The following is a 25,523-nucleotide window of genomic DNA, read 5'->3' on the forward strand; positions in this document are numbered from 1 at the left end:
CCTCTTTTGCAACTTTCCCAAGTCTGTGCACGAGAGGGAGAGGAGGAAAACAGAAGGAAGTAGCTTGGCCTCGATAAGCTCTTCTGCTCCAGAGCCTTTTTCCTCTGAACCGGCTGAGACCTTTGCTCTAAGAGGAGACCCCCAGACTCCGAGAGAGAGAGAACGGCCCGCCTGCCCTCAGGGGAGGCCAGATGCTAAGCAGCCACAGCTGTAAGTGCCTTGAAAGTTTTTCTCAGTTCTTCGGTCTGTCCCAGCAAGCCCTAGAGATATTTGGGTTTGGGGAGGGAGGTGGGGAATGGAGGCAGGGATGAGGCTTCGAATCTGGCAGCCGCGGGGCTTAGATCCAACCCGAACCCCCCACCCCCCACCCCGCTGCCCACCAGGGAAACTCCCAGGGCATGGCAGCAAGCCAGGTGGAAGGGACTTCCCCGCCCAGCCCAGCCCAGCCTGGGTTGCTGGGGCCCAGGCTCCCGGCTCTGCACGGGCCAACAGTCTCAGCGGGAGGACACTGCCACTGGCTCAGCAGAGGAAGGCCAGCCAGCACCCGAGGTCGCCTTGCCACATCGACAGGGCACCTCCTTGGGTGGAACCCGTTGGCCAAAGCGTCTCATTGGGGAAGGAGAAACTCCTAGAGTAGAAAAGTGTCCTTTTGTTCTAAATCATAAATATGTCTCCTGGCACAGCTCTGCTGTGCTAGGCAAGCCAATCAACAGAGTTGGACAGATCTGGGTTCTAGTCTCAGCTTGCCACTAACTAGCTGTTCTTGACTCAGGGATCCACTGGACTGTGATGGCATTTTGTAACCTGCAGGGTGCCCTAGAATTGCCAGGCAGCGTGCATTTATAAAAATAACTTCTCTGAGCTCATCAGTCAATGCCCCACCACACAAGTCCCATGGAAATAGTAACTTGTCTGTACCCTCAGACCTACATAGTGTGGACTCATAGTAGGCATATAGTACCCATGCTGGATGGATGGACGGACGAATGGATACATGGATGGATAGACAGGTGGATGAATGGATAGGTGGATGGATAGATGGGGATGAATGAATGACTGTTTATTGAAGATTCAATATTCCCAGCATGCGTCAGGCTTTACGGAGGGATAGAGAGGTGGGAGGCACTTTCTTGTCCTCTGGGCACTGAGAGTCTACTTGGGGAGACAGGACAAATACTTCCAAAGAACTTAAAGGACATGAGCGCTGAGCCTCCTGAAACCAGAGCTATGGACACACGGCCTGGAGGGGAGCAGGTCTAGACCTGCTAGGATTTAGGAGGGCAAGGCAGAGTCGTGAGCCTTCCCACAGGGCAATAAAGCTTCGTGCTCCATAGATCATTTATTTTCAAAGACAAACTTTATTCCCACGACTGTAAATCCCATTATTTTTAGGGTGGACGCATTTGTCGTTTTCCAAGATGTGGTAGCAAGGAGGAGAGGCACTGAAAGTGGGGTAGATGGGAGCAAAGCGGGGAGACTGCCTGCCTCAGGATTCTCATCTGCCCCTGCTCACTGGTCTCCCTCATCCTTCTTCCTTGTCAGCAGAAATGACACCTCACCTTACCAGCGAGGCCAAAGATTGTACCTGGGTCCCGGTTGGGGCCAGTGGGGGAGGGAGAGAAGGGAAGTAGGATGGTGAGAGCAGACCAAGTCCAAGGGCTCGTGTAAGACTGGCCCCCAAACCCTAGGGTGGTGTGTGTGTATGCGCACACGTGTGTGTGTGTGCCTGTGTGTGTGCGTGCATGCACGTGTGTGTGCCCAGGGGCATCAACCCAGGCTTTCTTGCTCCTAGGGACTGAGCTACACCGTAACTTTGGCAGGTGGGCAGGACCAGGGCTCCAGTCTTAGAAGGACTACCAGGCAACAAGGGGAGAGGAGTTAGTCACATGCAGTGGGGGCTGAGTCGCCTGCAGATTCTGGTCTGGGTGGATCGGGGCTGGCTGAAGGCAGGGCCCTGCGTTCCAAGCCTGCTTGTCACTGTTATTTAACAGTAGAGGGTGGTGACTCAGCCTGGCCTCTAAAAGGATGCCCTGGTTTGAAGCATCTGAGGTAGCTGGGTGGGTGGGAAGAGGCTTAAAAAGACAGCTATGGTCGAAGTCCGGCCAAGGGCAGGGCCCAGAGACGTGGGAAGGGACTTCAGCCACCGTCTGAAACCTACACATGCCTCCTTGGTGAGCCCAACCAGTGTCTGCCACCAAGCTGCCTTCCCTCGCCGGTGACACAGTTCTGGACACCCCCTTGTTGCTGCTAGGGGGCAAGGGACCCCTGGGGGGTCCTGGGACCCAAGGGCCAGGCTATTTTAAGCAGCAGCCTCAGCAAATCCTTCCCCTTCTGAGAGTCTGCAGTAAGGGTAGGGGATCTGCAGCAGCAGCATGCTGGAAGGGCACATCCAGGGGAAGGGGACTAGGGTGGTAGTGGGGTAAAGGGAGCTCAGAGTCAAGGCCAAGGTGAGTCACAAGGATCCGAAGAAGAAAGAGTCAAGAAACACCAAGGAGAAGACATTAAACCTCAGAAGGGCTGGCATGTGGCAGAGGAAGATTGCATGTTCTCTGTGGCCCCAGGAGAAATCCACCCCTAGTGGAGGGAAGAAGCTCTATGGGAGCAGATCCAGCTCCGTCTTTCCATGAACGAGGTCGAGATGGCTCAAGCCCCGGGTGGGGGATCGGAGAAGATGATCTTTGGGGTTCCTCCTACAGCGTGCTGGAGCAGGCTCCACACTAGTAGCTTGAAATCCGCCACGGTGGGAGTATCTACCCCACAGAAAGTGGCAGGTGCTACCAATCGATCTCTGCCCCACCCCCATGCAACTAGTAACCATTCATCTGGGTCTTCCCCCACTGGAGGAGCCTTTTGTGCTATCAGAAATGACACGTGCCCCCCTGCAGAATAAGCCACAGCCACAAGTGATGCCCACTTCGCCCATGAGGGAGCCGACTCACCAAGGTCAAGCAACTCACCCAAGGTCACAAATGTATGGAGGTAGAATAAGAACGCTGACTCCAAAACTCATGATCACTCCCTGGTACGAGATGACCTCCCTCTCCTGCCCCAGACACCAAAGTGATTTGTCTTGTCAGGACATCACACTCAGATAACTTGGGGTTGTCATCCACCCATGTGCTCTTTTTAAAGGAACTTTAGGGGTGCCCGGGTGGCTCAGTCGATTCAGCATCCAACTTTGGCTCAGATCATGATCTCGTGGTTCACGAGTTCAAGCCCGGTGTCGGGCTCTGTGCTGACAGCTCAGAGCCTGGAGCCTGCTCCCCAGCTCACTCTCGGTCTCTCTCTCTCTCAAAAATAAATAAACATTAAAAAAAATAATAAAGAAATGTTAAGTTTCTTTAAGTACATTTGATACTGTTTCATTACGTAACGACTAAGCCTTGTGTGACAAATGTTCACACAAGACATATATAAAATAAAACAGTAGCCCCTAGCTTCTCATCTACCTTTCCCTACCTCCTATTAATCATTTAATGTGTATCTATCCACAACTTTCTGTGTATGCAGGACAAGCACAAATAGGATATTAACTATGCAGTCACACAAGCAAGGTTGTTGTTTGCTTTTACGCAATCGAGATCATGCTGTACAAAACGTTCAGGGATGTTCTCTTTTACTTAAATTATTATCACTTTTTTTCTACTTCATTACTCCACTCTTTGTTTTCTTGATCGTTTACATGTTTATTTATTTATTTTGAGAGAGAAGAAGAGCGAGTGGGGGAGGGGCTGAGAGAGTTCGGGAGGGAGAAAGGTGTGTGATCTTCATCCTAGTTTTACGGAAGAGACAGTAGAATGAGCAGGTGAGGGTGTGGTCTGCGGAGTTAGGCCTGGATTCCAAACCTAGCTCCTAATCCGGGTCCTACCACTTCTAGGCTGTGTTTTTAGAGAGAAACAATTAAACTCCCCTAGACACCTGGTTCTTGAGTGGTAAAATAGAGACCTATGATGTCAGTCTGGCAAGGTCGTTTTGTGTGCTAACATTCGTCATAAAACAGCTAACATTTCTTTCTTTTTTTTTTAATTTTTATTCATTTTTGAGAGAGAGCAAGTGGGGGAGAGGCAGAGAGAGGGAGACAGAGAATTTGAAGCCGGCTCTGTGCTGACAGCAGCGAGCTCAAGGTGGGACTGGAACTCATGAACTGCAAGACCATGATCTGAGCCGAAGTCGGACACCCAACCGACTGAGCCACGCAAGTGCCCCTGAAAGAGCTAACATCTCTTGAACCTTTAATTGCGGCCGGTAAATATATTATAATAATGTATTGTAGGCGTTAAACACATTATAATAATGTATTCATTCATTTAACCTCACAATGATATGCATATTTTTGTTTGCACATTCACAAAGTCCTCTATGCAATGCTGGGTGGAAAACATGTTAGAGGATAGCGTGAGCATAGATATGACTCCGGCATGGCAGCTTGTGTGTGAACACATTCCCCTCCAACTAAGCTGGCCAAATCTTGACCTTGGTGGTCAGTCCTCACGCAACAGCTCTTGTTCCACAGACCCGTTCCCTCGGCTCCCGTTCGTACCTCTTGTCACTTTGGCCACCTTTCTCTCCATCTCCTCCAACTCTGCTAGGGTTTTGTCGGGGCTCACCAAACGGGAGCCCAGCACCCCAGATCCTATGCACACAGTTTCCATGGGCTCAAACTCAAGAGGTCAGGAGGCAACGTGGCACAGAGGAGCCTCCTCTGGCCTTCCATGCAAACGCTGGCTCATCCCTGTACTACCTGTATGGCCTTGGATGAGATATGAATGACTTGGCTTCTCTGAGTCTCAAGACTCATCTCATAAGGCTACTGGGAGGGTTCTCGAAGCAATCAGAGGACGCAGAGCAGCCCCTGCAGGTACTCTGTCAGTGCTGATTCCTTCCCCACTGGTCCCTGCCTCCCTTTGGTCCTGACTCCCTTTCTAAGGGCACTGCATTGACTTTTAAAACTAGGTTGGAATCTTGTACCAAAGCCATTAGGAAAGAGCTCACCATGGCTCCCACTCCCCTTCTGAGCAGTAACTGATGCTTGAAGACATGTACCTTTCACAAGCTTCTGAGCCACTTCTCCCTTGGCTCATTTCCCTGTAGGCAGTGACACCCAAGACAAAACGCCAGCCCTGGATAATACCTTGAATTATCTTCCTCTGCCTGTCTGGAGCAAAGAGAATGGTTGCTGAATGAATGAGAGGACCGAGTCCTTGGTCGGACCTCCAGGACCCACCTTAAATCTTACCTCTTCTCCCTGCTTTCCTATCTCCATACCCTTCGCTTCACCCTTCCAAACCATCCACCCTCTCCATTCACCTGTTCTCAGGGTTTTGATTACTTCATCCCCTCCCTCTGAAATATCACCCCCCGCACAACCACATGTCTCCTTCCTTCAAAGCTTCTCTCCCACCCCTGAATTCCCCCAGCACTTTCTCTGTGCCTCTGTTGGGATGCTTTATGCTTTGTCTTTGGTGTAATCACTCAGCCTGTGCCTTCTCCCATGATGACTCCTTAGGGTGGTTTCCTATTTGGTCCATTTTTGTGCTCGTGCTTGTGTCTAGAGCAGGGCTTTGGAATGCAGTAACCGTGTCGGGATTTTTTGAAGGACTGTTGCGGATTACCACGAAGAGGTCTTGCCCATCATGCCAAGCCAGCCCTCCTGGGTTACCGCAGAAGGTCCAGTGACACCAGCTCTGGCTCTTCGGACAAGCAGCTCTGAGCCGAGCCTCAAATCACCCTAGGGCCACGACATGGCCCGTGGAGGGGCACTAACAGCCCTACGTCCCTGGGGCCTAGGCACCCCCGGGCAAGGCCCTTGTGGCCAGTGAGTTAGAGCTCCAGTTGATAAAGTATTTTTCAACCAGAAGGGACCTTGAGTCTTTGGTGCCCAACTTGCTCATTCTCTAGTTGGAAAGCCAAGACTCAGAGAGGGGAAGTAAATGATCCAACGTCACACGGTGGCAACATGAGAGAATTGGAACCAAGGCCTCAGAACGTCTTGTTTTGAGCTTTTTCCAGGACCCTAAGGAAACTCAAACTGGCCTTTTTGACACCTCAGCCAGGCTGAGTCAGATCAAGGTTTGCTCAGCGTGCCTACCTGCTCCAAGTCTGGAGCACTCAGGAGTTGGGAACTGTATACACATACATACGCGTGTAAGGGTAGAGCCAAAGAGCCAGTTAAGCACAATCCCCTGCAACAGTTTTGCTTTCGCTTGTTGAAAAATATTAATAATATGGGGTGCTCAGTTGGTTGAGCGTCTGACTTCGGCTCAGGTCATGATCTCACAGTTCGTGGGTTTGAGCCCCGCATCAGGCTCTATGCTGACAGCTCAGGGCCTGGAGCCTGCTTCGGATTCTGTGTCTCCCTCTTTCTCTACCCCTCCCACACTCATTCTCTCTCTCTCTCTCTCTCTCTCTCAAAAGTGAATAAACATCAAAAAAACCTTTTTAAATAATCAATATGTACATGTATATGTAAAATGCATACATGCATATATACATGTTTCTTTCTTATAGGAAAGAAACATATTTCTTACAGGAACAATACCTGTTGACATGTGTGTTATTTAAAAATGGAACATACTGGGGCGCCTGGGTGGCGCAGTCGGTTAAGTGTCCGACTTCGGCCAGGTCACGATCTCGCGGTCCGTGAGTTCGAGCCCCGCGTTGGGCTCTGGGCTGATGGCTCAGAGCCTGGAGCCTGTTTCCGATTCTGTGTCTCCTTGTCTCTCTGCCCCTCCCCCATTCATGCTCTGTCTCTCTCTGTCCCAAAAATAAATAAACGTTGAAAAAAAAAAATATTTTAAAAATGGAACATACTAAAAAGCACAGAGAACAAATGTTAAATTGTATAATTTCCCTACCATGCAGAATCAACCACTTAAGTTTGTTGTATATTTATTCCTAGGCTTTTTCCTATGCAAGTAGGAACTCATTTTCATATTTGTGATGGTATCGTATATACAGTGCAGTGTCTTGTCTTCTTTTAGACCCTATGGCATAAGCATTTTCCCACATTAGTATGATAGTCTCCAAAGCTCCATGTTAATAGTCTATTGTGTGCCATGATTTATTTAACCACTTCTTTGTTGTTGGATGTTTATAAATAATACTGTGAAGAACATTCTTGAACCTGAATCTTTGCCTGCATCTCAGATTATTTCCCCAGGACAAATTCCTAGAAGTGGACGGCAGGAACATTTTTAAGGCTCTCAATACTTGCTGCCAAGTAGCTTTCCAGAAACATGTACCAATTATACCCCCACCAGCTGCATTAAAGAAGAGCCTTTTGATTCTGTGATTGCAGCAACACCTCGGGCTGGGGGAGGGGCGCTCTCCCATCCAGAGCCTCTGGGGCAGTCCTGACAATGGACCCCTTGTCCTGCCCCCATCTCCTCTTCCCGCACTGCCCTCCACCCCTGGATGCTGGTTTGACTGTCCTCGAGGCCTCTGTTCAACCCCGTGCGGTCTTCTTGGCGCTCCAGGCTGCCTCCAAGAACAGGGTTGGTGATGCTGAAGAGTGAGAGATGTGCCTGTCCTGTGGGGCCACCACACTTCCAGCCTTGGGGAGGCCCCGAGGGGAAGCTGAGGGAGGGCGGCAGCATTGCTGGTCCCCTATCTCCTTTGGAAAACGGCCCCACCTGAGTCCCGGGCCCAGAGCAGTGATCTGCACATCAAGGAAGGGCAAGTAGAGGCCAGCCTCAGTGACAATGGCCACACGGGACTCTGGCCAGCATGCAGACGACTTCTGTTTCCCTACAGGCTCCGAAGCCCCTCCATGAATCCCCGGAAGAAGGTGGACCTGAAACTCATCATCATCGGAGCCCTGGGGTGAGTAAGCCAAGATCAGCTCAGGGTGTGGGGATTGGGAAGCAGCCCCCTACCCAAGGGCAGTGAGGCCTCCTGCATATTTCCCACCGGCCATGGGTCTCTCTTTGATTCAGAATGGCACCAGGGAGGAGAGATGGGCAAAAGAGGCTGGGAGTCGGGCTGTCTGGTTACTGGTCCCAGGTCTGACCTAACTCTGCAGTGACTAGGTATGTGGATTAGACAAGCCACTTGGCATCCGTCTGTCCTCCCACCTCTGTCAAATATAGGAAAGACCTGACCTGTGGGACGCTCCACTCTCCGCAAACTTCTCTCCTCATTCGGACTGGTCCCTACTTCCAATGGTTATTCATTTTTGAGAGAGGGAGAGACAGAGACAGAGCACGAGCGGGGGAAGGGAAGAGAGGGAGACACAGAATCGGAAGCAGGGTCCAGGCTCCGAGCTGTCAGCGCAGAGCCCAACATGGGGCTCGAACCCACGAACCGTGAGATCATGACCTGAGCCGAAGTCCGACACTTAACCAACTGAGCCGCCCAGGCGTCCCGGACTGGTCCTTACTTCTAGAGTCCATTCCCTGATCCCTTACTGCTCACTGTGGTCCTTGGACTGCAAATGTTAGAAATTCAGAATCACAGAGAGGTGGCAGCGAGAGGCGCATGGCAAGATTCTGAGAACAGTCCGGGTGTGCGTGTGTGTGTGTGTGTGTGTGTGTGTTGTTCACATGTGTTTGGGTTTTTTTCTTCAGTGTGGGAAAGACCTCCCTCCTCCACCAGTATGTGCACAAGACATTTTACGAGGACTACCAGACCACACTGGGGGCCAGCATCCTCTCCAAGATTATCATACTGGATGACACAACTTTGAAGCTACAGGTAAGCTGCTCTGCCTCTCCCTCTTCAGCCCGCGTACCTGAAATCATCCCACATTCCCTGGATGGCCACTCGCACAGCCGTGTGCACCAGGAACTACAACGGTCTAGAGCAGAGATAAGCAAACTTCAATTCATGGGCCAGATGTGCTCCACCACCTGTTTTTACAAATAAAGTTTTATTAGAACACAGCCATGCCCATTTGTTTACTTATGGTCTATGACTGTTTTTGCACTACAAAGGCAGAGCTGAGTAGTTGCAACAGACAGTTAGGTCTACAAAGCCTAAAATATTTACTATGTGACCCTTTAAGGAAAAAGAAATGCTGATCCCTGATCTGGGGCGGGGGGCGGGGGTGGGGAGGAAGGGCTAATCCAGATGTTGGGAGGCCTTATTCCTAGTCGCAGGTTCACTGGAAAAGTTGGTAAGTGACCTTGGGCAAGTCATTCCCAGGGTCCAAATCTATCAGGTGAGAATAACAGTGAGAATAACTGCGCCTGTCTTGAGGGCCCAGGGGGAAGTGAGAGCTCAGATGTTAAGTGCTCTGGGGTTGCTAAATGACAGTGCGAAGATACTGTCACGAACACGGGTTACAGGGTTGAGTTGCCCGTGCTTGAAAGGACCACAAGCACCTGTGCCAGGGCTGTCTGCTTCCTGCCCGCAAAAGGACACTTTGACATCATGGCACCCAGCTGGGCTACCTCCAGGCACTCATCACAGCCCAATGGGGCGGCTGCTCTTCCCCTCCAGATCTGGGACACGGGTGGACAGGAGCGGTTTCGCTCCATGGTGTCCACATTCTACAAAGGCTCTGATGGCTGCATCCTGGCTTTCGATGTCACCGACCTAGAGTCTTTTGAAGCACTGGATACCTGGCGGGGTGACGTCCTGGCCAAAACGATTCCGATGGAACCGTCCTACCCCATGGTGGTGCTGGGAAACAAGATTGATCTCGCAGACCGGCAGGTACCAGTCATATTTCATTCATCCACCAAACATTACGTGAGCACCTACTCTGTGCCAGGCACTGTGGCCGGTCCCACACATAGGGAGCTGAGTCAGGCACAGTCCTTACTTTAAGAATGTTGCAGCCTAATAGTGCATACAGACACTTGAAAAATGCTTATGATACATTACGGTAAATAAAATGACGGAGATATACCTTGGATATTTGGCGACCACAGGGAAAGGGCATTTACTCAAACCCAGAATATAGGAAGGGCTTCCTAGGGGAGGTGGGTTCCAGGCTGAAGAAACAGCATGAGCAAAGGCAAGAAATAGCATGCTGTGACTTGAGAAGTGAAAGCAATTTTGTCTAGAGACAGGGAGTGGAGGAATTCAGGCATCAGCGGTAGGCAGGTGGAATTTGAATTGACCTGTAAAACAGTATTTCTACCCAGGGTCAGGTAGGGGATGACAGTTATCAATTCTTGAATCTGTAAGTTTTCTGGGAAAGTAGTAATATGTCTTTTTATTACCATGGGCATATATTGGATTATCTGGCTATGCAATGGCAAGCGGTCTGCTCCATGGCTGCAGGGACCCCACTCGTGTAGGTATTTACCACTGCAGTAGCAGTGATCAGAGCTCTTTCCTTATTGCCTACCAATGAGAAAACAATAGAGGCGGACTTAATTTGTAAAAGATGCTCTTGTGCCAAACAAACCTAAAATGACACCAAAAAGAACCATTTGAACAAGATTGTCTTAGTGTTTCGAATAGAGAAAAGGAATGAGGAACTGAGCCATCATATTTGAACTATGTTTTCACAATGGTTCAAATAGAGAAAAGTAATAGAACTGAGGCATCATTTGGAATGATGGATGGATGGATGGGTGGATGGATGGATGGATGGATGGACGGATAGATGGACGGATGGACGGATGCATGCATGAGGTTCTGACTTTTTCTCAGTGAAATCAGAGGCACCATTTTCTGTTGAGCAGGAAGCAAAAGAGGACCAAGTAGAAGTCTCAAGACACATAGTGAAGCTCTGCCATTTACTCTGGAGAGCAATCAAGGACAAAGACAAGAACAGATGGGTGACCCTAGGGGCTCAGCTGAAGGAGGAGACCAGGAGTTGGAGCTGGTGTCTGGATTGTTTTTCCCCAGCAGCCATGTATGGGGTGAGAGCCAGGAACAAGGGACCTGGGACTAAGGTTCTTCCAGACGAGAGTAGCTGAAGAGTAGAGGTGTGGGGGCACTGACAAGCCACCCAGGAAAGAAGAGAGCCAGGGGAAGGTTTGGAGGAACAGCAGCTAGCTGCAGTGTCCAAGGCAGAAGGGCAGGACAGAAGGAGTGAGGACAGGAGGAGGTGGAAGGGAAGGAGACTGGGTCACAGAATGGGAGACCAGATTCGATATTTGACAGAGGTCCTGGGTCAGGCCCTGGGAAGAAGAAACTGAAGTGGAGAAAAGATGCATTCTGTTGGAGGAGCAGGGGAGGCTACCTTTAGAGGTGGAGACAACAGGATGAGCACAGAAACAAGCAGGATAGAAAGAGCCGGTGATAACTCGAGGGGTGGAGGGGACCATCCACGCCTCAGGGGAGGAGCTTTGCTCTGCAGAAAGAGAGGAAAATAGAGATTTGAAGGCAGCAGTGAGGCCCCAGCCAAGCTCATCACCATCTCTGGGGTCTGCGGTCAGCAGGGTGCAGACACAGCCCCCACCGGAGAGGGTGACAGGGGGAACAGAGACTCCAGGAAAAGCCAGGGCTCAGCCAGGACAGGGAGGTGACAGAGGACCCTGGAGGAGGGAAGCGAGGGGAGTTCGTCTTTCCACAGGGCAGCCCCGGGACGGGCACTGGTGGAGTAGGCATCAGCAGAGGTGGGGAAAACGCTAAGCAATAATGAAATGAGGGCAGGGAAGTAGACAGGAGGAACCGTGAGTGAGGAGAGGTGACGCCGGGACACCACTGCCCTCCAATGTCTTTGTTTTGCCCCAGCTTAGCAGAGGGCTTGGGCAACAGAGAGGGCCAGCCGGGAGGCACGCTCTGGGCTCTCACTTGAACAGAGGTGAGCGCATACGAGCCTAGCCGAGAGCTACCTGAAGGAGCACCTTCTCTGGGCTCAAGTCCGTGCTTGCCCTGGGCCAGCTCCAGGGTCCTCGTCTGTGAGGTGCAGACCAGACACAGATTCCATGAAGTGGCTGGGGACTTAAAGGAAATGATGGCTATGAAGCATTTGGCAAACTTAGCCCACAGAAACCATCATTACCTTCCCTCTTACGTTCTCCAAGGGATGAGCTGGGAAAACACAGGAGTTTTTCTCACTTAATAAAAAGGAGATAAATGTTTAAAAGTCTACTGCTAGATTTAGGATGAGTAAAAAGTTCTGGGGTTGGATGGGGATGATGACAACACAACAACGGGAATATGCTTTAATGCCACCAAACTGTGCACTTAAGCATAGTTAAAATGGCAAATCCTGTGTTTATGTAGGTTTTAGAACAATAATATATACATATATATATATATATATATATATATATGTATATCTCACCAGAATGATTTTAAAGAAATTGCTGACTTTGACTTTTTAAAATCCCTATTCCTTCTACAGAAGGCAATAGTGAAAAAATACTAGTTTGCTAGAAAGAACAGTTCTGCAAATACCTATGCTATGAGGGATTTATTCACTAGGATGCGAATCCTTTGCTCTATGTTCAGGTAGGCAGTTTCTGACTGATCACTGATTCATAACATGGGGATTATATTTTCTGAAATAAGTCTCAGTTATTTTTGGTAGTGGTTTCAGATGTATTTGACACACTAATGTTAACATTCATACAATTGATCGCTTCAAATGCATATGAGATGCAAAGACATCATAAATAAAATTATGCGAATTGAGCTAGTTTTGTCAAACATTTGGCCTCTGATGAACAAGCCGATACCAGGAGAAGCAAAATGTTAATAGTATATATCGTCAGCCTAAAGCAAAATTAACAGAAGGAAAGCTTTCAAAAATTTCCTATTTCCCAAGTCCCCAAGTACCGCACCCTGAGTTTATTTCCACAGTCAGAGCCTAAATTATAAAGAGCTATTATTTTATAAATAAATAAAGAACAAGATGACTGAGACAATGATGAAATTGTAACAAGAATTGGAAGCAAATAGTGAAAAGCACTGTCTGGGTGGCTTTCTTCCCAGGCCCGCTTGCTGGGGTTCAGTTTGGGAGAGGAGAAGGGGCATACAAAAAGAATGTTAATTTGCAACATAATCTCAACTGACATTTTGGAGCGCGACTTAATCATTCCATATAAACCCAACAGAGAAAGATCGGGGACAAATGAGATAAAACATCTGTCACAACCAGGCACCAGACAGGCCCAGTCACTGTCCAGTGGGAGAGAAGGGAGCCGAGATCAGCGGGTTGCAGGTGCAGCCTTGTCCCCCCAGCTCTGTTGCCGGGTGACCTTGGGCACTAATCCGGGCATCTGTTTCTCATGCCATGAAGTGTAAAAGATCTCCCTACATCCTGGAGAAGCAGAGTCCTTTGGCTTCTTTTCACTTGACTATGGTTTTTACTGCAACCCCAGAACATCAGTGATGTGCTCAGCAAAATGCTCATCACCTGGTAGGGGTAGAGGGTGGGCAGGGGGAAGGCACAGTGAAAAGCCTGAGTCCAGTCCTCACACTTAAGGACTTTATTTATTTTTTTATTTTTTTTTTTTATTTTTTTTTTCCAACGTTTATTTATTTTTGGGACAGAGAGAGACAGAGCATGAACGGGGGAGGGGCAGAGAGAGAGGGAGACACAGAATCGGAAACAGGCTCCAGGCTCTGAGCCATGGGCCCAGAGCCCGACGCGGGGCTCGAACTCACGGACCGCGAGATCGTGACCTGGCTGAAGTCGGATGCTTAACCGACTGCGCCACCCAGGCGCCCCTTAAGGACTTTAAAAGATAGGAAGCCCTTTGCATTTCTAAGGCCCCGTCAAGGTACAGCGTGTTAATTTCTAATACTTATTTATTTGTGGGTTACCCTTGGCGCTTCCTCCAAAGAGTTCAGAATGTTCCTGAGCTGTGAACCTTCTTGCCTGCTCACCAGGCCTTGGGCATCTGTGCTCCATGGAAGGGAGCAGTCCTGGCCAATTCTGGACCCCTCCCCGTAAAGGCAGGAAGGTCTTGGAGATCAGAGGCCGAGACTAAAAGGCCTGGGGTTTCCCCCCAGAACCCAGGCACGGGGTATGGAGGTGTCAGCTAGTTCCCCAAAGGGCAGGCTGCTTAGTCGACCTAAGGGGCTGCACCCTCCAGTCTCCCAAGGCGAGCCTCCCAGTACCAGGCAATACTGGTGTCAACAGAGGCTCTGTGGGAGGCCACCATGAGCCTCCGGTGCTGCCACTCGTGAGACCAGGGAGCCGAGACAGTCACGCGTCCTTTAATCGCAATGAGATAGTCATCCTTAGGACCTGCAGGAGGGAGGCATTCTCTGATTGCCCCCTGGCTGTGCTGTCTTCTGGGAGAGGGGCAGCATGTCCTTTCTTCAGGATAAAAAAAAACCCCTGGCTCCCTTAAGCACAATGAAATCATGACTACAAAGTACCAAACACAGCCAATGTTCCATATAGGGCCATTTCCTCCTCCCTGAAATAATTCATTAGGGATTAAAGTCAATGGTTCCAATTGTCTTTGGAAGTAACTCCCAGGGCTCTCAAGAGTTTTCCAAACCAGCACGATCAAACTCTGATCAGCCATTTGCATTCGGGTAGAGATGTACTCATTCTGCCTGTACTGAGTGGCCCACACTGCCAGGCCAAGAGCTGAGGAGACCGTGAGCCTGAGCTCAAGGAATCAATGGTCCAGTGGGAGAGGGAGAAAGGGTACCGTTCTCCTGCAGTGGCCTGCAGAGGGCAGTGCCCATGCCACAGGAGCTCTGAGCGGGACTGCATTGCAGCTCTGCCTTTCTCAGCTGTGTGATCTGAGGCAAATCGCTGAACCTCTCTGAGCCTCAGTGTTCCGATCTCTAAATTGAGCTGATAAGACCCATCTCACAGGGTCATTGGGAGGATTGAATGAGTGAAGATGACAAGATATCTAACACAGTATCTGGCTTATCAATTGTTCCTCGGACTCTACCCTGGGGAAGGAGGGTTAGCAAGGACCTGAGTCTCTGCTCAGCAACAGACCTCCTGGGCATGGGCCCTGGTAAGCCAGCCCAGGGGAAGGAAGCCCTCCACCCCGGCTAGTGTCTATCATGTTTATCTTACAAAGAGACTGAAGAAGGAGCCTTAGGAAAGCAGCATATAGTACATTGGGCTCTCGTTCTGCCGAGCCTGTGTTCAAATCCTGCTCAACCCCACACACTCTGAGCACGTTTATATTCTCCAGTCCTCACTTTCCTCATCTGGAAAACAGAGCTCACAAAGGCCCACCTCATAGACTTATGTTAAGAAATACGCATGTGAGGGGCTCCCGGGTCGGTTAAGCGTCCGACTTGGGCTCAGGTCATGATCTCACGGTTCATGGGTTCGAGCCCCGCATCGGGCTCTGTACCGACAGCTCGGAGCCCGGAACCTGCTTCGGATTCTATGTCCCATTCTCTCTCTGCCCCTCCCCAACTTGTGCTCTGTTTCTCTCTGTCTCTCAAAAATAAATAAAGGTAAAAAAATAAAATTAAAAAAAAAGAAATAACACATGTGGAATTTCAGACACATGGAAGTTTCTCAATCAATGGGAGTAGTAGTGGGGATGGCAAGACACGATGGTAGTAAGGAGAGAGGGCGATACGATGACGGTGGCCATGGTGATACATACAGGGATCATTTCTTCCCCTCACTCAGGTGCCCCAGGAGGTGGCCCAGGGCTGGTGTAAAGAGAAAGATATCCCCTACTTTGAAGTCAGTGCCAAGAATGACATCAACGTGGTACAGGCCTTCGAGATGCTGGCCAGCCGGGCTCTGTCCAGGGTAAGTGGCTATGGTGGTATCATATTCCAGGGCTGCCCCGAGGAGGGGAAACTGGGGAGCTTCAGAGAACAACACACTGGACCCAGGTAGGGATGCGGCTCATCGTCTCGATTAGTTGCTGAATGGGCTCGGCAGTGCTCTGGTTCTGGAACCCCAGAGTGCCAGAAGTCTAAACCTACCTTGGGTTATATAGTTAGTGGTCCCTCGGTCCGGCTGATGATCCCTTGTGGAGTTTCTAAAATACACGCTTCTGTGCCTCCCCCGGAGACATTCCAATGTAGGGAGGGTTTGGGAGCTGATGGTCTAGTTCAGTCCTGACTGGCGAGAGAGGCCCCACAGCGCCAAGCGTTTGTCCAGATGGACGATCAGGTCTGCAGGAGTGGCTGACATCCTCCAGGCAAACAGATGGACAGCTGTGGGCCCCCCGTGTGGAGTGTGTCCTCTGTGGCCGGCAGCGTGTAGGGCTCGGGCACCCTGGCTCTCTGGAGGGGAGCCCGATAGGCCCATGTGTGGTTACCGTACAGGTGCAGGGCGTGAAAGGATTTGGTGAGGTGGCCCCAGCGGCAGGGGGAGGGGAGGCACGCAGCCCAGCTGTGAGGGATGGGAAGGGGGACGAGGGGAAGATCAGGGAAGGCTGCCTGGAAGCAGTAACAGGGTTTTCTTCCCCTTCCAATATGGAGTCTGGAAACTCAGAAAAGGGTTCGAGTCATTGGTGCAGGGAAGGGCTCAGCGTGTCTCATTCTTCTGCCACATTTAATCACGGTGGGCTTCTCAGGAGAGGGGGAAAGCTCATCACAGCAATGATTTTGAATTGAAGAAAGGAGGATGGGAGATGGGGGGTGTCCCCGACGTGGAAGTGCCTGCCGTCATTGCGGTCGACCGGCGGCCTGGCCCCGTGCTGCCAGCTGCCCCGGACGGAAGTGCCCCGTGGCCCCGTCTGCGGTCGTCCACCAAGGAGAGAGGCAGCAACCACCCCCAAGAGGCTGCCCAGGGAGAAGCCTTAATCGCAGGGTTTGGCCGGACACAGGCTATATTCGTATGCTTCCCCTCCCGGCCCCCAGCCCTCACTGTCTCATGTTAAAAGGAAGCAGGGGATGACCGTCTCTAGCACATGACCGAGGGCTGTGGCTTTTATGATACAGCCTGTAACGCTGGCTCTCAAGCCACAGATGTGCCTGCTCATGCCACTCCCCTGGAAACTGAAGAAGGTTGTTTGACCTTGTATGGTGAGAGGTGATAAACGATCCTGCACCAACACAGAACAGTGATTGCCAAATGCTGAGTCACGGAGAAGTTCCATCGGCCCACAGCCAGTGTCTGTGTGTGGTCAGCATCTGTCCTTTCTGAAGAAGGAGTGTCCTTTATTCTCTTCTTTTCAGTATTTTTTAAATTTACATCCAAGTTAGTTAGCATAGAGGGCAATAATGATTTCAGTAGAATCCAGTGATTCATCCCCTACGTATAACACCCGGTGCTCATCCCGACAGGTGTCCCCTTCATGCCCATCACCTGTTTAGCCCATCCCTCCACCCCCAAGCCCTCCAGCAACACTCAGTTCTCTGTATTTAAGAGTCTCTTGTGTTTTGTCTCCCTCTCTGTTTTCATCTTATGTTTGCTTCCCTTCCCTTATGTTCATCTGTTTTGTCTCTTAAATTCCACATATGAGTGAAATCATATGATATTTGTCTTTCTCTAATTTTGCTTAGCATAATACCCTCTAGTTCCATCCATGTTGTTGCAAATGGCAAGATTTCATTCTATTTGATTGCCGAGTAATACTCCATTGTGTGTGTGTGTGTGTGTGTGTGTGTGTGTATACCACATCTTTATCCAGTCAGCTGTCGATTGGAGCGTCCTTTATTCTTAAAGTTACATCTTTCTTGCTGTGTCCACTTTATGAGGCTTGTCTGCTTGGTTGTTGTTGTTTTATTTTTTGTAATGTTTGTTCATTTATTTTGAGAGAGAGATTGAGAGCACAGGGAAAGGGCAGAGAGAGGGAGAGAGAGCAGGCACTGTGCTGGCCACCAGCACAGAGCCCAACGCGGGGCTTGAACTCATGAACCACGAGATCATGACCTGAGCCGAAACCAAGAATCAGACGCTCAACAGACTGAGCCACTCAGGCACCCCTGTTGTTGTTTTTAATATCCATCCTACTTGGCAAAAGAGTGGCTGAGCAACCCTAGGTCAGTCCCTCACGTTGATGGGGGAAAGTTACTGATGAGAAGTCTAGAAGTCACAAGTATGGTATCCACAGTGAAACCGACCTACATTTGAATCCTGCCCTGGTGTTTTTGAGTGGACCCCTGGGCATATGACTCCTCTGAGCCTCAGTTTCCTCATTTATAAGATGGAAATAATGCAATCATGTAAACATTTCTTGAGTTGTCAGGCTAGGGCTGGAGATACGGACCTCAGGGGCTCTAAGGTCAGGGAGAGGAGTAAGATACTCACAAACAGGTTGTCACAGAGGTAAGTGCCACAGAGGGGGCAAAGTCAAGGCATAGAGATGACTCAGTGGTGGCTGGTGGCGAGGGTGGGCAAGGATGGTCCCCAGAGAAGTGGCATGTGACTTGGGTGTTGAAAGACAAAGCACAGTTTGCAGGTGGCCACGGGAGGATGGGGGAGGGGCAGGCACAGGAGAAGGAGAGAGAGAAGGGCATGGCCAGAGGCCCAGGCACCAATCCACAGGGCTCACGTGAGGAAGCAACTGTGGGTCCATCTGTAAGAGGAGGAAATGTGGCATGCAGGAAAGTGGGGGTGTGGGGTGAGCAATGAGGCCCACAAGGTCAACAGCACGGATCACAAAGGCTCAGAGAGCCCCCACCAAGCGCCTGGACTTCACGCAGCGGGCGCATGGTGTCCAGACCACGCTGCTGGACCCGAGGCACACAGGGGCTCACCTGGCACCTTGAAGCCCCGCAGGGTGTGCCTTTTCCTTAGAAATGTGGAGGAGAAATATTTTCCCATTAAAACAGAACAACATTATTACTAGAGCATAGACTGTAAAATGCACGTGCACTTTTAAAGTGAAACTGGAGTTTGCACACCTGTGTCGTGAGGTCAGATGAGTTCTCAAAGACATTTCCGGCAAGGGCCTCTCCCCTCCTCCCCAGGGAGGTGTCGTGCTCACGGTGCTGGAGGGTTTGAGGGGAGATGTGAGAGGCGGCAAGGGGAGGAAGCCCCAGGCTGGGGTGGGAGGACCTGGGGCTCTGAAGCCGGGGAGATCTGACTGCAAATCCTGACTCCCCCTCTGACTCACAAGTCACACGGCCTCCCTAAGCCACCACTTCCCTCTCTTTAAAGTACAAATAATATCTTCCTAATGGAGTTGTTGCAAGGACCAAGTCAAACAATTCCTAGTACAGAGAAAGCACTAAGTAAAAAGTTGCTGGGGGCGCCTCAGTGGCTCAGTTGGTTAAGCATAGGACTCTTGGTTTCGGCTCAGGTCGTGGTCTCAGGGTTCCTGGGTTAGAGCCCCACTCTGGGCTCCACGCTGACAGCCCAGAGCCTGCTTCCAGTGTTTTCTCTCCCTTTCTCTCTGCCCCTCCCCCACTCACACCCTCTCTCAGATAGATAGATAGATAGATAGATAGATAGATAGACAGACAGAAGGTAGCTGTTTTATTTTTTTTTTTTAATTTTTTTTTTCAACGTTTATTTATTTTTGGGACAGAGAGAGACAGAGCATGAACGGGGGAGGGGCAGAGAGAGAGGGAGACACAGAATCGGAAACAGGCTCCAGGCTCTGAGCCATCAGCCCAGAGCCTGACGCGGGGCTCGAACTCACGGACCGCGAGATCGTGACCTGGCTGAAGTCGGACGCTTAACCGACTGCGCCACCCAGGCGCCCCAGAAGGTAGCTGTTTTAAAATGGAAGCTGTGTATAAGGATTTTCAGCAAGGGAGTTTTCTGTTTCATGGAAGATGGGCTCAGTGGGTGCTTGGGAAGGTACTGCCATAGCCCAAGCCCGAGAGAATGGAGATGGCAGGACAAGGTGGACTAAACAGATGTTGGAGGTAGAGCCTCAGGGGCTCATGACGGTTGAATGTAGGAGAGAAGGAATCGGGAGCTATTCAGCTTGGCAGTCAGATGCACGATCGCTCAGATGGAATGCTCGGGACCAAGCTAGAGAAGAGAGGGGAAAGCGGGAGCATCACGGGAGGAAGGGGGTGATGCACTCAGTCCACGGGCCACACGACATCCACACTTCCTTGAAATGCCCGAGCCCCGCAGTGAATTCTGGTTGGAGTGATTTGTGAACATGGCACCAGAACAGGTACTCGGGGAACATTTTGAAAGGAAAGATGGTAGGTGGTTACTTTACGGTCCCAATCTGGCCACTTTCTTTTTCTTTTTTTAATGTGTATTTATTTTTGAAAGAGAGAGAGAGAGATGTGAGCAGGGGAGGGGCACAGAGAGAGGGAGACACAGAATCCGAAGCGGGCTCCAGGCTCCGAGCTGTCCGCACAGAGCCCGACGGCGGGGCTCGAACCCACGAACCGCGAGATCGTGACCTGAGCCCAAGTCGGACGCTCAACCGACCGAGCCCCCCAGACGCCCCCCAGTCTGGCTGCTTTCAAGGACTAGGATACTTAGTTATTCCAAAATACGATACGAAGGGACACCACCTACTTAAGGGGATTGGCACGGATGAGATTCTGCTCTTACCAAGTTGGTAATACCATCCCTGCTGGGGCTGTCAGGCCCTGCCCCTGTGGCATGAGCTGCAGCATGGAGGCCCGGCTCCTGAGGGGTAATTGGGGAAGGATGCAATCGCCATGCCCAGGAGGGAAGCGGGCTGGCTAGCGGGTAAGCTTGGTGGAATCCCAGGACCTTTCTGAGGTCCTCCAGATGCAGGGTCTAAAGGCAGGTCCACAGAGGCGACCAGGCTTGAAGGGACAGGCCGGCACAGTCACATCCCTTAGATGCAGCAGGTGTACCCGTGAGGACACTTCCGGTTTGCTCTGCACTGGGAGGCACATCCGGCCAAGAGGACGGGGGCCTGGAGAAAAGAGCTACACAGGAAACCCAATTACGGCCCGCTGGTTGCTTAGAGGTTTTGTGGGAAATCCTAGGAGCGAGATGACGCCGTTATTACCTGCAATGGTGTCACAGATGGGAAGCACTCGGGTGATCTGGACCTGGGGACATGTGAATGTTATCGGGTTCAGAAGGCCGGCGTGAAGGCCTCAGGCCTCTCCAGTGTAATGAGTGAGGAAGTTTCTCACCCCTTCCAGGGGCAGAACCCCATGCGAATCTAGAAAGATCTAGAAAGAGCGCAGAGGAGCTCAGGAAACTCTGTGGCTGCTCGGGAGGCCCCACACCCCCTTCCCTGCAGGCTGGTGCTGCAGACAACGGCACGGTTTCTGTTCATGAGGGGCCCTGGGGCCCCCCGCTGGGCCTCGGGTGGACATGGGGTGGGGGTGGGGCACACTCAGGGGTGATGAAGCAACAGTCCTGCCCCCAGGGTCCAAAGACCCGGTTAGGGAAGTTCCTGATCCTGGTCATGGTCTCTGGCTTGAATGATGACAGAGGGACCCACAAAGGACAAAACAGAGAATGCTTCCCAAACCTGCCTTTCAGGGAGAGTTGGGTCACCAGGGTAAAAGGGGCTTAGACAGTGATGCTCTGCCCTCCCTTGTCCCTCACTGGGAGATCCGGAAGTGTCGAGATTTTAACCACATCAGCTCCGTGGAGTGAGAGAGCCCCGCACGCAGCGGCAGGGTCCAGGTGGAGGACGGGACACGTCCAGGGCTGCAGAGGCTGGAGCCCACATACCAGGCCTGGGAGGTGCTGGGGACAAGGAGCCACCTGGCCCCATTTTGTCTTCTCAGGCTCCTTGGGTGGGACTCTGCTCTCCCGGGGTGAGAGCCGGGGAAGCCCTGGGGTGCCCTGGGTCAGGTCTGTAATCGGTGGGCTAAGATCCTCCCCAGGAGAGGGGGAGACCAATCTGGGGTGTGGGGACATCTCCAGAGAGATAGACCTTCATTTGGAGGGCATACACTGTCCCCCAACCCCCAGCACTCATCCTTCCTGTTAAAATAAATATATATAAATTCTAATAACTCTAAATAATTTGCTGAGGGGGAGTGCTCAGTCAGTGAAGCAGCCGATTTCGGCTCAGGTCATGATCTCACGGTTTGTGAGTTCGAGCCCCGCGTCGGGCTCTGTGCTGACAGCTCAGAGCATGGAGCCTGCTTCGGATTCTGTGTCTCCCTCTCTCTCTCTGCCCCTCCCCGGCTCATGCTCTGGCTCTCTCGCTCTCAAAAATAAACAAACATTAAAAAATAATATAATAATTTGCTGAGCGATACTCAAGGCCCATCACCGAGGCTGACTAAGGAGGCCCTGAGACCCAACCTGGGAGGACCGAGAAACAGGGACTTTCAGGAAACAAACTATATGAAAAAGGGCTGGATCCCAGGCCCCGCACCATGACCTCTGCATGTGAGGCTAAATGACCCCTCAGTCATGGGGCATCAGGGGACCGTCTCCTGTGTCTCAGGAGCTACCATCATCAGGGTGTAGCAAGTGAGGCCTGATGCCTTCTCCTGGGACAGGGTTGTGACATTCACCAGTGGTGATGGGTGCTGCTCGGTGAGGGCCACTGACCCACACGATACCAGCTGTGGGGGAGCACGGATGCCAAGCCCAGTGACTGGTGAGAGCCAGGCAGAATAAAGACATGGGGTCCCTTTAAGAAGAGACCCTTTAGCCCTAGTATTCATCTCCTGGAGGAAGGGCCCCCTGCCCCACCTCAGCCTCACCCTGAGCCAAGAGGTCCTGGGAGAGAAGTGGCCAGCTGTGTTGGGACACAGGGGTTTGGGAAGGTAGCAGAGAGCCAAATAGGCCCAGTGGAAAGGCTGAGTCTATCTGGGGGAGGACAGAGAATTGACTGGGCTTCTCAGGTGCCAGGGGTGGCCGTGGGGGAGGCTGGGAGGCAGACATGGTGAACGAAGGGTGGGTGTGGGGGTGTTTGCGGGGAGAGGTCTCCAGCAGAAATCAGGAGAGGGTTGTCATTATCTCTGCCGGAGGTCAGATGTCACCTCAGGTGACACTTTCAAGGATTAGGTGACACTGGCCACTTCCATGCTCCTTCTGGAGAATGGAAAGTTATGGGACCTTGTTGTAGGTCAGGAGATTGGTGCCACCCAACTGCTCTGGGCTCCTGGGAAGAAGCTGGAGGAGGAGGTGAGGACAGAGGAGGGTGGGGAAGACCAGTGCCCCACCCCCAACCCCACCCCTGCTGTTAGTTTCCTAACAACGCAATGGGGAGGGGACAAAAAAGCCCAACCACCATCGGCCAGTGAGAAACAGAAGGCAGATGGGCATCTTTGCCTCTCAGGATGTGAACTCTGACTTCTCTTTTCCTTCCCCAGTATCGAAGCATCTTAGAGAATTACCTCACAGACTCCATCAAGCTCTCACCGGAAGACCAGTCCAGGAGTAGATGTTGCTGATCTTTCAGTCTCCCGCTCTGATGCCCAGACAAAGTCTGCCCACAGCCTGGGCATCCCAGCCCCCACCAGCCCTTCCCTACCCCCACCCCCACCCCGTCTGCCCAAGCCCAGCCCAGGCACTACCCTCATATCTGTGCTGGGCCCAGATCAGAGCACAGCCCCTGCCTCGGGCTGAGTGTAGTGAGGACGGGGAACCCGGAATGTCACAGCCAAATCTCAGGCCGGGAGGAGTCACCGTTCCCTGGCTGGCGCCAGCCTTCCTGCTACCTGCCCTCCCCAAACACACTCTCGCTCCAGAACGCACATCTCTGCAGACAGGCCACTGTGTCTGGAGTCCCGTTACGTTCTCCTGGGAACTGGCCTTCCTCGCTCATACCGCCACGCACCCGCAAAGCCACGGCACAGCTTTGGACAAGGGTGCAGCTCAGGCCACCCCGGCTACCAGCGCCAGAAAACGAGGGCCTGCCTCAACCCCTGGTGGCCACTGTCCAGGCCTGGAACGGCACTCCACCCCCTCCAGGGTATAGGACAGAGGGAGCCCAGGAGAGGCACCCAGGAAGGGCTCATTCCTCTCTGCTGGATGCGCAGACAACTCCTCTAAATCTCTCCGAGCCTCAGCTGGCTCATCTGTCAAATGGGGGTGGTTTGTGTCCTGCCGACCTCAGGGTATATGGTTTCGAGGACCAGAAGCTCTGCTTAAATCTCAGTTGCTCTTGTTGATATGCATTTATTTATTTCTCCAACAAGTATTGTTGAACATCCGCTATGTACAATGTGCCGAGGTCCAGTGACAAATGAAACAAACGAGGACCCTGCTCTCCTGGACCCGGCTTTCCGATTAGGGAGAGAAGCGATAGGCACAGAATTTAAACAGATATTTTCAAATAGCAGATGAGTGCTTGGACAAAGCAACCGAGGTAATGGGATAGAAAGGGACAGAGACTGGGGTTGGTGCTGTTTCAGACAAAGTGGTCCAGGAGGGCTTCCCTGAGGAGGTGTCATTTGGCCCCAGGACTAGAGAATGAACAGATGACTTTCATTAGAGATCTGGACAAAGAGCATTCCATGGAGAGGGAGCAGAAAGAGCCACGGCCCTGAGGTGAGGACAAATTTGCTGTGTTCCAGGAACAGTGAAAGAACTTTCATTTACCTGAGGACTCAAAGCTGATATCCCAGAGACAAGCAAAAGGGATCCTGCCCCCTGAGTGGCTCCTTGATGCTCTGCTGACTGGCCACCAGAGGGCAGCAGTGCTCCTTCCCTCCCGTGCTGAGTGGCCAGTGGCTTCTCCATGACCCCTAAAGAAGGGCTTTTCTCTCTCTATGCTGATCCTCAAAGCTTGTTCTCAGACTGGGGGCATGTTTGGTCCTGCAAGATTTATGGGGCAGGAGAATCCCAATTTCTTACAGCTAATAAGAACTGAGCCAAAACTGTAACATCAATGATTCAGGCAAGAAATCCACATAAGTGACAAATGCTAGAATTGAGGGACCTGGAAAACTCACGGACCCCCTCTCCCTGCAGATTCTTCCGGCAACAGATAGCATAGACAGGACCCAGCCTGAAGAGGGTGGGCAAAATGACCACTCAGAGGCTCCCAAGCCACATCCGTGCCCTCCGTGGAAGCCTCCTGTCTACACAGACGTATCTGGCCCTGAGCTCCGAGCAAAGCTGGGACGTGAGCCCAGGACTTCTGATGGCATCTGATTCTGAAGATACTCCCAGAGGCAGGGGATCCTGCAGGGGAGAAGGGGTCAGCAGGAGAGTCTGGGGAGCCTCGTCTGCCCACCCAGCTGTGGAGTAAGGGCTGGCTCATCCCGGGCAGCAGCATGGATCTGGCAGAGAGCAGGTGGCTGGGAGCACGCCGCCGTCTCTGTGTCCTTCCTGGGAGTGGCATTCTACACCTCACACAGGCCCTCCTGGGAGTGCATCGGACGGTGGATGGGATGTGTGGCGTTTGGGCTTCTGTATCCTGTGTATGCAGCACCAATGGACGTGTGAACTGTTTCAAAACGTGTGCAACAAATAATAAATGTGTCCTCCTTTCTTTTTATCCTTTTTGGTATTTTGTTATTAAGTTAAAAAAAAATAGCAACATGTTTCCATAGTGCAAAATTCAGAGTAGACAACAAAAAGTGAAATAGGACAGCTTACATAACAGGAGGGGCCCAGGGCAAAATGAAAATATCCTGCCCTTGTTCAAAACTGATGAAGGATTTCAAGACAGTAACAGCGGGTCGTTAATTCTAGCCCAGGGTCCTTAGGAGAGCAGGGTACACATACCTGTGAAGCCTGTCCCTGAGGAAGTAGCTATGTTTTCAGGGCCCTCCGGAATGCTGGAGCCTCTGGCCAGGCCCGCCTGGGCTGCAGACACCGGGCAGCTTGAACATAAAAGGTTCTATCTTTGCAAGAGCGGCATGGAGATTCCACCCCAGGCCTAAACCGAGCATTTTGAGTTTTCTCCAGA

General features: G+C 51.5%; 1 protein-coding gene and 1 long non-coding RNA gene across 6 annotated transcripts; one reads left to right on the plus strand and one right to left on the minus strand.

The window, feature by feature from the left end:
• Nucleotides 1–25,109, plus strand: RAB7B (RAB7B, member RAS oncogene family). 5 transcript variants are annotated; one of them, XM_045456222.1, is made up of 7 exons: nt 10–210; nt 4,047–4,245; nt 7,753–7,821; nt 8,565–8,691; nt 9,439–9,654; nt 15,470–15,595; nt 22,978–25,109. In XM_045456222.1, exons 3-7 carry the CDS (start codon nt 7,769–7,771, stop codon nt 23,056–23,058), a joined length of 603 nt encoding a protein of 200 aa, XP_045312178.1. In that variant the 5' UTR covers nt 10–210; nt 4,047–4,245; nt 7,753–7,768; the 3' UTR covers nt 23,059–25,109. The 5 variants fall into 5 exon arrangements, with proteins under 5 accessions (XP_045312174.1, XP_045312178.1, XP_045312179.1 ...); XM_045456218.1 differs by lacking the exon at nt 4,047–4,245 and having other exon boundaries at nt 1–210; nt 15,470–15,681; nt 22,978–23,244; XM_045456223.1 differs by lacking the exon at nt 4,047–4,245.
• Nucleotides 17,975–23,348, minus strand: LOC123586796. Its single transcript, XR_006706954.1, has 3 exons — nt 23,247–23,348; nt 22,840–22,844; nt 17,975–18,016 (listed from the first exon to the last, which is right to left on the minus strand). It is a non-coding gene; the product is annotated as an uncharacterized LOC123586796 (long non-coding RNA).
• Nucleotides 25,110–25,523: the final 414 nt, after the last annotated feature.

The sequence above is a fragment of the Leopardus geoffroyi genome, chromosome C3 (genome assembly GCF_018350155.1).
Source record: "Leopardus geoffroyi isolate Oge1 chromosome C3, O.geoffroyi_Oge1_pat1.0, whole genome shotgun sequence".
Lineage (NCBI taxonomy): Eukaryota > Metazoa > Chordata > Mammalia > Carnivora > Felidae > Leopardus > Leopardus geoffroyi.